Source organism: Thalassophryne amazonica, chromosome 12, assembly GCF_902500255.1.
Source record: "Thalassophryne amazonica chromosome 12, fThaAma1.1, whole genome shotgun sequence".
NCBI classification, from domain to species: Eukaryota; Metazoa; Chordata; class Actinopteri; order Batrachoidiformes; family Batrachoididae; genus Thalassophryne; species Thalassophryne amazonica.
Genome location: NC_047114.1, coordinates 74,873,793 through 74,890,305, shown reverse-complemented (window position 1 = coordinate 74,890,305; position 16,513 = coordinate 74,873,793). Strand labels below are relative to the sequence as shown.

Here is a 16,513-nt window from a genome sequence, read left to right as displayed (position 1 = left end):
GTGGGTGAAGCTGGAAGCTTAGTGGGATTGTGGCTTCTTGTGGGACCTGACAGGTTGGTCTGTCACAATAATTATTTTATTTTATATGATGACCTCGATGTTTTTGCCATGCTTGATATTGCCTATTGTGTTTATGCAAGCTTTTGTTTACATAATAGTGTCACCAGCACTTTGTCTGCATGATGTCTAAGCAGCCGGGTTTTCACTTCCACTAACAAGACGTGTGCACAGCATTAAGCTGAATAAATAGAAAATAGTATATGCTGAGATATGTTTTGCTATTCTCTTTGTTGTTTCTGTGTCAGAGTTCACCACCGGCAGCTCCACCATATATATATATACACACACACACACACACACACACACACACACACACACAAAACAACAGCAAACCAGGTGAAGTGAATATAACATGTTACTTGAGGCTACTAAATGTTTTTCATGACTGCATAATTGACAACAAGCGTGTTTTACAGAATAAGCTTGCACCACAGATAGATATTAGGACATAGAAGACTCCATTAAATTTAGGAGGTTATCCGGTGTTGCAGACCAAACAGTCCCCCTAAAAATCGGTCCCCCTGATGACGCGGTTCATGGATTAACACCTTGTTTCTGCTTCAAACTGCACTCCAGTCATCCTCTGTCTCAGCGACAGATATCTGAAGCTTTTGTACAACAATCGTTTCCACATAAGTTAATTATTTCATCATGAAGCGATCAGAGCGCCGTGGCTAAATGAGCTGCTAGCTCATGCGTTCACTGCGCGTCGGACATTTCAAATCGTCACAGAATTTTGCCTCATTTTTGCTTAAAACTGACTTTACGATTGATTTGAGAGGTTTTACCTTCATCATCTGATGGTTAATAATCCCATTAATCCATTTGATTGCTTTGGTTGAAGAGACTCCGTCTCGGACGTGCTGCTGTGGTCCAAAATGACGCATGCACAGATGCAAAAGGCGGACCGATTTAAGGGGTGGACCGTTTGGTCTGCGACACTGGATCCAGATTCTGGATCAAGATTTAGGGAATAACCCTGTTGCGTCTGATGATTTGCGGACGTTCATGCTGGATTTTACGGCTGGATTTTACGCAAATTGAGATTTACCGGCGACACCTTAGTGGATATTTGCGACCGTAATCCAGCATGAACATCCACAAATCATGAGACACAATGGGGTTTCTCCCACTGTAATCCAATTCAATCGTTTACACAGTTAATTTTTCTGTAAGTAATTCAGTCGGCGAATTGTTGTTAAAGGGTGTGGTCGACTCGTCAAAGCTTGCCAACCTGAAAAGTCTGTGAGCAGACCCACAGATTTCTCCATCTCGTCAGCTGCATTGCGTTAAATCCACAGTAAATCTATCAATCAATCAAGTTACATCCATTAAATCCACGCATGTCGGGATCGTCGTCGCTGCATTAGTTTCTGTTGGTATCAGATGACAGCGTCATTGTTGACACCTGCACAGCAACATGGTCAGGGGGTAGAGTAACACATCAAATGTGAAACGGTTTTAATATTTTTGCCACCGTCCACATGATATTTTATGGTCTGAAATCCCACACGATTAACCAATCAGATTTGCAGAAAAAATGTAATTGGATTAGATTTCACTTTATATAGGCTTTGAAGGATTACATAGTAAACTACTGCACAAATTCTCACCAAATTTGCAAGACAGATAGATATTAGAGCATGGAAGACTTCACTGAAATGTGGAGGTGATCCAGATCCGGATTCTTGATCAAGATTTCACTTTGGGCTTTGAAGGATTACGTAATAAACTACTGCACAGATTCTCACCACATTTGCACCACATAGATATTAGGGTCTGGAAGACCACTGAATTCTGGAGGTGATCTGGATCGGCGGACGTCAGAAATCTCAGATTACTCTTATTTATTTTGGATACATCAATTTCTTTTTTTTTAACATTCAATTTCCATTACATCCACTCATTTAACACTTTTATCCAAAGCGATTTACAATGTCTGAATATTGTTAATGATTAATAGTTCACTGTTCTTCTTAGAGTAGATTGCTCAGTGGGATAAGGAGTTGGAGCTACCAATATATACACATGGGTTCAACTTGTGGTCAATTGACTTTATATGCATAGTTTCAGTCCCCCAAGCTGTAAACAGGTACCAGCTTTGACCAATGGGCCTGATGACATATATTGGACTTATGTCTTCTTCTCTTTGAAAGGTTGTAATTGCATAAGCTTAAAATGACTTTGCAATTGTTTCTGTAACAATATATCATCCAACAAAATTAGTTTTCATGCCAACCCTACTTCCAGGGTTGCTATGTTGTTAGTGTGAAGGTCATGTTGGAAATTATCAAAAGTAACAGCGTTAAACAAGCCCGAGTAAGAAGCTGAGGTCTTGAAGTCTCAGGCTGTCTTTCTTCAGTAACCTGATTAAGAGCTACTACAGTGTCTTCCTGACAGTGGCCAAGGTGCTTTCTAACCACCTGAAGTTGTCGGTGATCTGCAGGCCCCTAAAGCTGTCAACCTGTTCCACCTCTGCACCTTCGGGGATTCTTCCTGAAGTATACGAGGTCTGTTAGAAAAGTATCCGACCTTTTTATTTTTTTCAAAAACCATATGGATTTGAATCACGTGTGATTGCATCAGACAAGCTTGAACCTTCGTGCGCATGCGTGAGTTTTTTCACGCCTGTCGGTTGCGTCATTCGCCTGTGAGCAGGCTTTGTGTAAGCAGTGGTCCACCCCTCTCATCTGATTTTTATTGCAAATAAATGTCTGAACGATTTGGAGCTTTGCTGCATCAATTTTTTCCAGAAACTGTGAGAGACCTCCAGGTGGTAACCATTCAGAAAATTCAAATGGCTTTGAGGGACGATTTTTTGGGGATTACACAGATTAAGGAGTGCTCCAGCTGGTTTAAAGACCGCCCACAGCTGCTGAGAGCGGCCGCACTCCGAGCGCCGATCGACAGGCTGAAACAACCAGATCATTTCCAACGTGAAGGCTTTGTTGATCTGGGACGTCGTCTGACTTACACAAAAATGGCAGGAGACGTGGACATCAGTACTTTTTCGGCACATTCCACTGTTACAGGAGTTTTTTTCATGGAAAGAAAAGCGGACGGATGCGCCACCGTGCCACTCATGGCGAGGCACAAAACCACCTCCGTGTTGGTCTCACAGGACGGCTTTGAGATGGCTTTCAGATGGCTGTTGGTGGGTTTTCAGTCGTGTGACTAACCGAGAAATTGTGGATGAGCCTGGACATGCCAGAACATGTCCTGTGAGGCTTCATCACGGCGTTGCTTTGTGCCATGCGGCTCCACCGTGACGAGCGGAATTCCTCCGCACGTCTGTCAATGTGCCGAAAAAGTGCTCATGTCCACGTCTTCCGCAATTCCTGTGCTAGTCAGAGGACGTCCCGGATAAAACACAGTGTCCAGTTTGGAAATGAACGGCACATTCCACTGTTACAGGAGTTTTTGTCATGGAAAGACGAGCGGAGGAATTCCGCGCGTCGCGGTGGAGCCGCATGGCGCAAAGCAACGCCATGATGAAGCCTCACAGGACATGTTCTGGCATGTCCAGGCTCATCCACAATTTCTCAGTTAGTTGTTGGGAAAGTGTAGTGACACGGACCCACAACAGGGGGCGCAAATGATCGGACAATGAAAGAGTCGAATATGAACACTTTACTGTTGTGAAAGAGCACAACAAAAACACAGAGGATTACAGAATTTGAGCAAACAGTCAATCCACAAAGGTGACGTGTGGGCAGGCTCGAGGATAGAAGACGTCTGTCCTGAGAAGAACCGGAACCACACGATTTCCTCTGCCACCGAACCTGGAGAATACTGGAGCCGCCAAGTTCCAAGTCCCCAGGTGGCCACCGTCTCCGAGTGTCGGATCTGGTACTGCTGGCGAGGAGCAAAAACAGTCATATGTGGGTGCGTGCACACCCAGTAACAACAATGGTGGGAATTCCACCTCCACCTCTAACACACACTCGTGCAGCTCCTGTCTAACCACTTATCTGGTTGGGGTGTGAAGCGAAGCCGTCGCTGATCACACCAAACGCCAATCTCTCAGATAGGGAACACCACAGGAAAGCGGCTGCAAAAAGAGTTCAGACTAAGACACAGTTAAGGCTGAGAATATTACCTTCACAGGTAGATGATATCTCGGCAACGAGGTGGAGATGACGTCCGGTTTTTATGGAGTGGAATGATGAAGTGTAGATGGATGACAGCTGTCATGAGATAATGAGTGACAGCTGTCACCCCAGGCTGTGTCCGTGGTGGCAGCGCCCTCTCGTGCCTGAAGCCCGCACTTCAGGCAGGGTGCCCTCTGGTGGTGGGCCAGCAGTACCTCCTCTTCTGGCGGCCCACACAACATTAGTCACACGACTGAAAACCCACTGACAGCCGTCTGAAAGCCATCTCAATGTCGTCCTGTGAGACCAACACGGAGGTGGTTTTGTGCCGCGCCATGAGCGGCACGTTGGCGCATCCGTCCGCTTTTCTTTCCATGAAAAAAACTCCTGTAACAGTGGAATGTGCCGAAAAAGTACTGATGTCCACGTCTCCTGCCATTTTTGTGTAAGTCAGACGACGTCCCGGATCAACAAAGCCTTCACGTTGGAAATGATCTGGTTGTTTCAGCCTGTCGATGGGCGCTCAGAGCGCAGCACGCTCTCAGCAGCTGTGGGCGGTCTTTAAACCGGCTGGAGCACTCCTTAATCTGTGTAATCCCCATAAAATTTGAATTTTCCGAATGGTTACCACCTGGAGATCTCTCACAGTTTCTGGAAAAAATTGATGCAGCAAAGCTCCAAATCATTCAGACATTTATTCGCAATAAAAATCCAACGAGAGGGGTGGACCACTGCTCACACAAAGCCTGCTCACAGGTGAATGATGCAACCGACAGGCGTGAAAAAACTCACGCATGCGCATGAAGGTTCAAGCTTGGCTGATGCAATCACACGTGATTCAAATCCATATGGTTTTTGAAAAAAATAAAAAGGTTGGATACTTTTCTAACAGACCTCATATAATTAGCTTCTTTATCTTGTAAGTGTTGAGGAAAAGACCGTTTGCCTGCCCGTACGAGAGTATTTCTTCCATCAACCGCCTGAAATACAATTCCATTAATAAATCTTAAGATGGCTGTACCATCTGTAAATAGTCAAATGTTGCCAAGTTTGTAGGTGGACAGGCAGTCCAGAAGAGCTGAGTACTAATGCGGGGGTCCAACGCTGATACTTGCGATCCCTGCCATTGTAATCGTCAACTGGTGGTTAACCCGAAGCCATTCTCAAAAATTACAGAATCCAATTTCAGTTGTTAGTGGGCACCTCCAAGGCTTAGTAAGGTGAATGATATGGAAAGTAAAACTGTAATCCAGAAAGAGCATGCAGATGCCGATGTTCAAGGGCTGAGTGGAGACCGAGGACCTCAGAATCATCCACAGATTTGTTTGCCTGGTAAACAAACTGAAGGGGCTCAATGGAGCTTGTAAATGCAGGCTTCTTCAGGCACTTCAGGGTGGCTGATGTGAACTGAGCACCAGTGGAAAGAAGTCATTCATGCAGGTTGCATGTGGCTTTTTGTTAACCAGTACAATAACTGAGTGGTTACAACGGTCCAGAACGACAGCCTGAGCCATCAAGATGTTAAAGATGTCTGAATGCAACAATGGCCACTGTGCAGCACAGGACTACAGAACATGAGGGGACATGCCATCTAGCCCTGCTGCTTTGTAGGCATTAAAGCACATGTCGCATGCTTTTTAACGCCCCGGTTAGCAACACAACATCAGAATCCTCATGATTGTAAGTCTCCCTGCACACATTAGCTCATAGTTAGTGGTTTCTGATGTTTTTTATTCCTCTCCAGAAGCAAGGTAACAGGTGCATTTCCAGAAAACGTCTCACTTGGCAATTCTCTGTGTGTGACATAGTTAAGAGCAAAACAGTAACATCCCAGACAGGGGCAGACAGAGCAAAACGAAAGCGGTTATGTCCGATAATGAAGCTTTTCTTTGAAAGCAGTGGCTCGGATTTACAGAGAAGATGACACACTTCACCCTGAAACTCTTAACTGTTTCAGAGTCTGTCTGATTTTGGAACTTAAAGTGTCGTGATGCTGCTGTTTGTGTCACAGGATGCTGGTTTACTGAAGCTGTGATCATGGACATGCCTGGACATGCAGATGTATGTCTCCTACTGGAAAAACTCAGAAGATTATATTTTCAAGATATAATGAACACTCTAATGTACCACAAGGCAGAGCTGCAATCGGCCATTATGCACGCGTGATCTGAACCTGAGAGCAAGTGGATCTGAACATTATTCTCTGGCTGAGTGGAACTAGAAAATGATCTCTGTCTGTGGAGCCGAGAGAGGACAAGTGGACTGTTCTGTGGCTAGCTAGCTTGTGTAAACTGGAATTAATCTGTGCCTCCGTTTTTAACGGTAGCAGATACATTCCATTGAAGCGCACGCTGGGACACTTCTAACACCGACGTCACCTGTCAGAAACACTCGAGTACTCATGAGTACTTTGTTTTTCCGTAGATGTTTGCTGCAAACAAACTTGACCCAGCTATCCTAGCTAATTATAGGCCAATCTCCAACCTTCCTTTTCTCTCAAAAATTCTTGAAAGGGTAGTTGTAAAACAGCTAACTGATCATCTGCAGAGGAATGGTCTATTTGAAGAGTTTCAGTCAGGTTTTAGAATTCATCTTAGTACAGAAACAGCATTAGTGAAGGTTACAAATGATCTTCTTATGGCCTCAGACAGTGGACTCATCTCTGTGCTTGTTCTGTTAGACCTCAGTGCTGCTTTTGATACTGTTGACCATAAAATTTTATTACAGAGATTAGAGCATGCCACAGATATTAAAGGCACTGCGCTGTGGTGGTTTGAATCATATTTATCTAATAGATTACAATTTGTTCATGTAAATGGGGAATCTTCTTCACAGACTAAGGTTAATTATGGAGTTCCACAAGGTTCACTTTATACATGCTTCCCTTAGGCAGTATTATTAGACAGCATTGCTTACATTTTCATTGTTACGCAGATGATACCCAGCTTTATCTATCCATGAAGCCAGAGGACACACACCAATTAGCTAAACTGCAGGATTGTCTTACAGACATAAAGACATGGATGACCTCTAATTTCCTGCTTTTAAACTCAGATAAAACTGAAGTTATTGTACTTGGCCCCACAAATCTTAGAAACATGGTGTCTAATCAGATCCTTACTCTGGATGGCATTACCCTGACCTCTAGTAATACTGTGAGAAATCTTGGAGTCATTTTTGATCAGGATATGTCATTCAATGCGCATATTAAACAAATATGTAGGACTGCTTTTTTGCATTTACGCAATATCTCTAAAATTAGAAAGGTCTTGTCTCAGAGTGATGCTGAAAAACTAATTCATGCATTTATTTCCTCTAGGCTGGACTATTGTAATTCATTATTATCAGGTTGTCCTAAAAGTTCCCTGAAAAGCCTTCAGTTAATTCAAAATGCTGCAGCTAGAGTACTGACAGGGACTAGAAGGAGAGAGCATATCTCACCCATATTGGCCTCTCTTCATTGGCTTCCTGTTAATTCTAGAATAGAATTTAAAATTCTTCTTCTTACTTATAAGGTTTTGAATAATCAGGTCCCATCTTATCTTAGGGACCTCATAGTACCATATCACCCCAATAGAGCGCTTCGCTCTCAGACTGCAGGCTTACTTGTAGTTCCTAGGGTTTGTAAGAGTAGAATGGGAGGCAGAGCCTTCAGCTTTCAGACTCCTCTCCTGTGGAACCAGCTCCCAATTCAGATCAGGGAGACAGACACCCTCTCTACTTTTAAGATTAGGCTTAAAACTTTCCTTTTTGCTAAAGCTTATAGTTAGGGCTGGATCAGGTGACCCTGAACCATCCCTTAGTTATGCTGCTATAGACGTAGACTGCTGGGGGGTTCCCATGATGCACTGTTTCTTTCTCTTTTTGCTCTGTATGCACCACTCTGCATTTAATCATTAGTGATTGATTTCTGCTCCCCTCCACAGCATGTCTTTTTCCTGGTTCTCTCCCTCAGCCCCAACCAGTCCCAGCAGAAATCTGCCCCTCCCTGAGCCTGGTTCTGCTGGAGGTTTCTTCCTGTTAAAAGGGAGTTTTTCCTTCCCACTGTCGCCAAGTGCTTGCTCACAGGGGGTCGTTTTGACCGTTGGGGTTTTTACGTAATTATTGTATGGCCTTGCCTTACAATATAAAGCGCCTTGGGGCAACTGTTTGTTGTGATTATAAAATTGATTGATTGATTGATGGAAGTGCACAACGTATTCCCGGTGGATCATCAGATGGTCACTAACAGTCTAAATCTAAATCATTATGATTTCAGTGCGACATGTCCTTTAAACTGCTGCAGAGACCCGAGAACCCGTATGTATATCACCCTATCTCACACAGAAGAGCTAGCTGGGGGGGGGGGGGGGGGGGGGGGGGGGGGGGGGTTGATGTGGATGGTCCAATACTAGTACTAATAGTTATTGCCTGATTGAATAGTCATGGACAAAAGATCTTGATTTATATATCTTGGTTAAAGAAAATCATATTAAGAAAAACCCAGACAGACAGTCTTGAGGACCCATAAGATTGTACACCACTTACTGTAGTAGCTATCAGTGTCCACATATTTGTGGGTGCTAAACACTTCCATATTGATTATATCAAAGCCGTCCTGCAATTCAGCCAGTGTGTTGTGTAACCATTTTTGCACAGTCTCCACCTTAACTGGTTCATCTTTAAGTTTCTTGATGTGCATGTGCAGCAACAGGAAGGTAACATGGTGTGATTTGCCAAAGTTGGGCTTCCGGGACTGCAGTGTGCGTGTTGGGAAGGTGTCGTAGCACGGACCCACAACAGGGGGCGCAAATGAACGGACAATGAATAAGCCAAAAAGGTAACAATTTAATGTTGCGATAATACACAACGAAGCGTACTGTAATCTGCACAGTCAATTTAACACCAGGTGACGTGTGGGCAGGCTCGAGGATAGAAGACCCCCGACGAGAGAGAAGCTGCGTCCCACACGGCTTCCACCACCAACGGTCTGAAGAACACCGGAGCCGCCAAGTCCCGAGTCCCCAGGTGGCCTCTGTCTTCGGCTGTCGACCCTGGTACTGCTGGCAGAAAGCAGAAATATGATGAGTGAGTGTGAGTCCGCACACTCAGTAAATCCACAGTTAACGGGGGAGGAAGCGTCTCCACCTCCAAGCACACACTCATGCAGCTCCTGTTTGAGCACTTATCTGGGTGGGAGGTGTTGCGAAGCCGTCGCTGAACACCTCAAACGCCACCTCCACAGACGAGTTTCACCGACAGGAAAACGGCTGCAAAGAAGAGTTTAGACAGATATACAGTCTTAAGTTCACAGAGAAATTACCTTGGTAATGGTAGTCGATTTCTCGGCGGGGAGGTGGAGTTGCAGTCCGGCTTTTATGGTGGTGATGATGAACGAGTGACAGCTGGTGCAGAGGATGAGTGACAGCTGTCACTTCTTCTGGGTCTGGCGCCCTCTCCTGCTTGGAGCCCGCACTCCAAGCAGGGCGCCCTCTGGTGGTGGTGGGCCAGCAGTACCTCCTCTTCAGCGGCCCACACAACAGTGCGTCTTTTAAAGATTGCTGTAGCATTGATCCAGTGTGTTATTCCCTCTGGTAAGAAAGATGATATATTATTCATGTTTTGGTAAAACGGTTTCAAGAATTTAATGGTTGAATCCCACTAACACAATAACAACAGCATTAGGATCAAATCAGATGAGGCAGCATGCTCCAGGCCGGTGAAGCCAACAGGACCACATCATCTGCAAAAAGCAGTTCTCAGCCCACCAAACTGGAAACCCTCCTCCCCCGACTACACCTCGATATCCTGTCCATGAATAACTGTCAAATGTCATTCTATGTTTGGAAACTGTGTAATAATTGCCCAAGTGAGCAACAGATGAGATGTGTGGATTCTCCATTATTATTATTCACTTTCAACTAGGCAAGTAAAATACCTCCTCCCGTGTCAAGTTTCATAGAAAATCTGGCTTCACGTGAATATTCATGATATGGCCAAAGGTAAAGGTGCTTTACCTTACTATTCTCCTTTTGCTCACCCATTCATTACAATGCAAAAACCTTTTTAAAGACTTAGATTCCCAATTGCATCATAACCCAGGAATTCATCAATTATTCAAGGTCAAAGCTTATCACTCTCACAGCCCTTTGCCATGTAAATCTTCCTCTCATGTGAGAGCATTTGAATACTTGAAAAAAATTCTGTAGTATTCCTTGAAATATATTTATAATGCAAGAGAACTGTAATCCAGTAGTTCTAAGAAAAACCAAAATAAGTGCATATTAGAAAGCAGTGGTTTTGTTGATGAAGTCGAAAACATAATGTTGGTGCTTTAGGAGTATTTCTAATAAAAAGAAGCTAGGATGTGTTTTTATTTTCCCCATCTCCAGCAGGTTATGAACAGTGTTGCTCTATTATTGAGCAAGCATCAGTGTGTGCGGCTAGTTGTATGAGGTTATTATCAGATACAGCACCAAACACTCAGCGAGATGGGTATGGCATGCTGGCACTCATCCAAATCCTGACAAACACATTCCAGGCCACTGACAGCAAAATCCAGCATGGCGTGCTACGACTTTAAACCCAGTAAATAATCAGTACAACTACTCAGATTAAATCAATGTGATCCATTGCCAGCTGAAACCACCAGTTAAACCGCCAGATTTTTCTACTAAAAAATAAAATATAATGCAAAGTTAAAATACCCTCGGCCGTATGTGCATTGTTCTTTATAATTTTAAGTTTTTAAATTAATTATTAAGATCCTTGTCTTACGTACAATTTGTTACATGTTCAATAAAGCCCCACTATCAATCAATCAATCAATCAATCAATCAATCAATCAATCAATCAATCAATCAATCAATCAATCAATCAATCAATCACAAACTACTCGAGTACAAACTACAACCAGAGTCATTAACCAGTTCTATCCTTTCATTTGCTGCTGCAAGCAGTGCATAGCCTCCATGAGGGATTGGTTTCTCATGAAACTGAGCACTGCCTGAAAAAAAACAACACGAAAAAGATCTTTTCTTCATCAAAAAACAAAGCGCAGAACAATTCTGAAGACCATCAATGAGCAATCGGTACCGATTTGTATTCTTGTTAATAAAAAGGTGTTTCCTTTTTATTAACAATAAAAAGCAAAAGATCAAGTTTGTTCTGCATCTGAAAGATCAGATGCAGAACAAACTACACCAAATGGGCTTTCCAATATTAAATTAAAATGTCCACAAAATCCACAGTCTAGATCAGATCCACATAAAACTTTGTCAAGCGATAGTGAGTGCCAGTCTACACGTCACTTTCAAATATGAGAGTGATTGGGGCACATTTGATTAAGATACAATGGAAAATATACATTACATGGGGTTTCCCATGTTAAATTTAAATAACCACAAAATCTGTAATCCAGATAAGATCTGGATCAAACTTTGTCCGTCAGTAATAGATATCATCCTACATAACACTTTCAAATATGAAAGAAATTCAATCTTTTTTGACAGAGTTATGAATTTTTGAATATTAATTCTATGTTAAAGGATAGGGATTTTTCTAATTTTCCAACATTTTTCTTGCTTTTGGCCTTTGACCTATGACCTTGAAAACTGAATCAGTTCTTTCCTATCAGGATACAAATCCTCTGTAAAACTTCATAATGATATAAGAAAAACTGTGGGTTACAGGCTGTTCACAAACAGACAGGCGTGAAAACATAACCTCCCCCAACTTAGTTGGTGGACATAATTAGTCGCAATTCATGTGCCTTAATTGAACATGGTGCAATTTTGGTTCCAACTCCGCTGAACTATTGAATGAACCTTTAATGTTTTCAACATGTTTTAAAATCATTTAACCACATACAGCAAAACATCCAGGTACAGGTACTATCAAAATAAATATAAAAATAGTTAAGTTATCAAATTTACAATTTATGATGATTTATTTAATTAATTTAAAGACTGATTTATGCAGCTCTGTTACTTCATGTAATGCAATGACGTGCGTGACAGTTTTAAAGTTCTGCATCTCTGGATTTATTATGGACTAATTTGACCCTCAACGAGCTTCTTTCTACAATCATCACCTCCAAACCAAAGGTAAGGTGTACATTTTCCTCTTTTACCGACTTTGTGCTGTAAATGTGATGCAGACTTTTTTGATCCATTTTTAATCAGCCTGCGCACTGCAAATACTATTATAATATGATGGCAGATGAAGGAGTGAAAGCAGAAAAGTGTTAAATCACAGCCTTTTGTGTCTGATGTGGAAAAAACGGTTGAACTTTTAATCACGGCAATGACTCCAGTCATCACTTTCCTCGAATCGGTGAGAGTCAGTGCTGAACTTTAATTTGTACCTCTGTTACTGTGCACGTCCAGACTGCTCTGGGTTTTTAATGGAAACACATTGCGATTGTCATGTTTTATCTGATGTGAGCGAAAATCCATTGTACAAAATCCGTTACATACGGAGTTTATTACCTGGAAAACAATACAAAAACTTTGGGACTGCGAATATCTGGTTTATAAGATGACCGTTTAGGTGAGTTTTACTGTACATGGGACTGAACAATAAATTTAACTCTCAAAGCTTTGACAATGATACCGGCTTCCATCCCACACGGCTGACTTTACCTTCCTAAATTTTTCATCTGTTCGGATCTGAACGGGATCTGTACAAACCCTTGTTGTGTCTATATGTGCCTCCAAAAAAACAGCAACCCAGCATTTTCAGCGAATAAATAAATAAAATAGCTGGATTTACATTCAGAGAGATTAACAGCAAACACTATTTTGAACCCAAGATGGCACCATGAGTCACGTGACCATTTTTTTTTTCAACTCGTCATGTCGCCACTCTCTCAATTAAGTTACACTAATTGCAACGCCACAACAGGCTAATGCGGCAACTATGAAAACATATTTCTTCCCACCGCATCCAAATTAACCCAATGTTCTGGATTATTTCATACAGTTTAGTGGAAGTGAATAGTGCAGAAGTCACACTGTCCTAGAAATCAACTACCTGCCCTGCACATTTTCAATCTTTTTACCATCTTTCTGCACCCACTTAGTCAAATCTGGTACCTGCTAGCTGTTTATTGGATGAAAACATATTAACTGAGCTAATTAACTATGAAAAGAGCAAGGAAATAGGAGAATGTGCATAATATGTGTTCTCCAAGAACACGATTGGTGACCAGTGCCCTGGGGGCCCAATCTTGAAAATATCAAAATCTGCATTTGTTAAAGACGGCAATAAAATACTTAATAAGTGCCCACGTTCAACTGATCTTGGAGCAGTGACAGAAAAGGACCAATATATTGAAAGTGACCAACTCTGAGTGGTAATGAAACAAGAAATGTTTCAATGTGTTTGTTTTTATGTAAATGAAAAGGATTCTTTGTTAAATAAACTAATGCCACACAGAGCTATTAGAATTTTGTCTAATGGAATTGTGGATGAATCACCTGAATTTTTTTTTGTTTTTTTTTAAGTTTAATAAGCAATTTAACACTGTGAGTCTGCTCATATCTGTGCACTGGGTTGCACCAAGCATACCCCCACCCCCCAAAAATACATAATAAATAATGCATGGCACGATTAGATTTCTTATTAACAATGGTTAAATAACAATCGACTTTCTTATTATTCACACTTGGTGATTGTCCGAACCATACAATATAAATTTAAAGTGTTTTACGACCAAATGACATACTTTTTTGTGGGACAGGTGTCATATTGTAATGTTTAAGTGCATCTGTGTAGCAATCTTCACCCTCAAGACACTAGAATCATAAAGACCCTTCAGTCACACCCTGTTTATAACAGTGTAGTAACAATAATAACCCTTAACTATCAAGATATTTGAAGAAAAAAAATGTGTTAACATCCCTGTGTGTCACAATGTGGAAAAAAATGTGACTCAAAATAATCAAGTCTCAACCAAATGAAACCACTGATAGGTAAGTAAACTTCAATCACTGGATACAGGGAATGAAATTGTGGGATTTCTTTTTTTAGCAATAGCCACATAGTTTGTAGAATTAATCACCTGATCACACTGAAAGACATTACGCATATTTCTAAAAACAGCAATCAAATGTGCAATAATATTGCATTTCAGCTACTGCAGACCAAGCAATAACCCATAAACAACACTTAATCCACAGTCACATGAATGAATAAATAATACAGTGACCAAACAAGGGGCAGATATAATACAGGACAAGTCAGTTACAAACCCAAAGAGGAACTATAAAAACTCAACTCCCCTTCTCTCAAAAGAAAAAAATGATAACGTAGAAGGTTAAACTACCTACTTGACCTCAGAGTGACATCTCATCCCTGACACGCCACACACACTCTGCTTACAACCTCAGCATAAATGGTGAATATCAACTGCCAGAGAATTTAACACCGATCTCTGTTCAGTTAACAAGCACAATAATTATGAACTCAGACAACTGCTGAAGTCTTATTATAAAAGTAAAGAAAGATAGAAACAGGTTGTCAAATCTGGCAAGGAACAGATAGCAAAAAATATAGCGCTCAAGTTAGGGATATACTCACTGTGGTGAAGTTCATGGGGTAGCAATCCTCTCCTCGGAAGGTGCACTGCAGAAGCATGTCATTGATGTCATGACCTGTGCGGTTATAGAAATCAGTCATGTTGAACAGCTTGGGCTTGAAGTTCTGGAAGTTTGCCTTATCCTTAAGGGCAGCCAGAACCTCAGGCTCAGCCAAGTGTGGGTTAGCTATTTGGTAGTTGTTATTGAGGAGGGCCAGCAGCTCCCCCACGTGATAGAGGTCATTTCTGGTGATTTTGGAGAAGCGGAACTCATTGAGGTTACAGAAAGTAACTGATGGGAACGTGAGGTTTGTTGCCGCCACCTCGTCAAGCTTGGTAACGTGAGGATATTCCAGGTAGTACGACACCCGATCCATGCACACCAGCATCAGTAAGGCTAGAGACCCGAGGAAGGAAAGAGTCCAGAGGACGCGCCGGAATGTCATGTGCCCGTATGCAAATATGTGACTCATGCCATGTAGAGTGGATATGTTTGCAAAAACTTGCAGGTTGGAAGGTTTGGTGCTTTCAATGCTTTCCTCTGAGCTTCCCTTCATGGCTGCAGAATGATACTCAACACTATTTCCACAAGAACTTCACGATAGACACTTTGCTTAGCAACAGCAATAGCGGAATTCAAACTGCAGTGTTGATTTGTCACACTGCTTCTTTTTTTTAAAAAATTCCCTCAATAACAGGAAATAATTAGAAGAAAATGGCTACCTTTCAGTCTCGGTAACAGTTTTCTGTTCATCACAATTCACCTTGTGGTGGTTGTCAGCAGTTCCTGTAGTCTTTTCGTGTCACTGTCTCACTGTCGCTGTCTCTCTCACTCCCTGCTCAGCTGTCCTTTGTAGCGGCACCAAACACAATGACAGCTCCAGAAACACCCACTTCTACCAAATCGCAATGCCTCCTGATGTCTGAGTGGTGTGAAAAGGGACAAGAACACAAGGCACAAGAACAGAGGGGCAAAACAAAACAAAAAGAAAAAAAGCAGGCGTGGGAACAGAGACGAGCGATGGTGGTTGGGGGGGGGGGGGCGATGAAAAGGACTGGCGGTTTTGAGAGAGGCGCTATGCCTCAGCCAGCAATGGGACCCTTCCTTCTCCAATCGGAGAGAATGCGTCTACATCGCTGTGACGATGGGATGCAATTGCTTTGTGAATGGAAGTAATAAAGACAGAAATGGCTCACTGGTCCCTCGCCGTCACCTTCTGTTGTCTCCCAAGTCTCTTTGGTCTTGTATTTTCTTCCAGGATGAAAATCGGGGGGTCAGAGACCTCCAATCAGCCCCACCACTGTGCTTGACAACCCGCGCTCACAGCGTTGACGGCTTCCACTTTCCTATTTGCACAAATCCTGTTTATCATGAAGACCACCTCTTGATGCTTTACGGCCACCCTCCCCCCCGCCAGGAAAAAAAACACTTGCAGACTTTACGCTTTAGTCCTGTTAACATACAGATTTATATTCTTCCATCTGGAGGAGCCTTTCACTGTCTTTTTGCTTCCTCTCTCCCACCGCTCCCCCCTTCTTGCGCGCTGTCTCTCTCTCTCTCTCTCTTGCTCTCTCTGCCTCTTCCTCTTTAGTAGTCAGAATCCATCCCACTGCTGAATGGCTGCTTTTCCTGTGTGTCTGCGCTCACTGGGGGAAGTGTCTCAATCTGGACGACACCTTCGCTGTATTATTCATCTCAAATCTGATTCTTCAACTTCTGCCATTAACATGCATGCTCCAGAATGCCACATGTTGCATATTTATTTCAGAGGCTTGTGTATTTATATGTAACCGGAACTGCCAA

The 16,513-nt window shown here is 42.5% G+C and overlaps 1 protein-coding gene across 1 annotated transcript in view; it reads right to left on the bottom strand.

Annotated features, from left to right (window-relative positions):
• asic1c (acid-sensing (proton-gated) ion channel 1c) overlaps positions 1 to 15,503 on the bottom strand; it is a 337,041-nt gene extending 321,538 nt beyond the window's left edge. The window contains exon 1 of the mRNA XM_034182369.1: positions 14,712 to 15,503. Coding sequence (XP_034038260.1) covers positions 14,712 to 15,266 — 555 coding nt within the window. The 5' untranslated portion in view covers positions 15,267 to 15,503. The remainder of the gene's footprint in view (positions 1 to 14,711) is intronic.
• Positions 15,504 to 16,513: the final 1,010 nt, after the last annotated feature.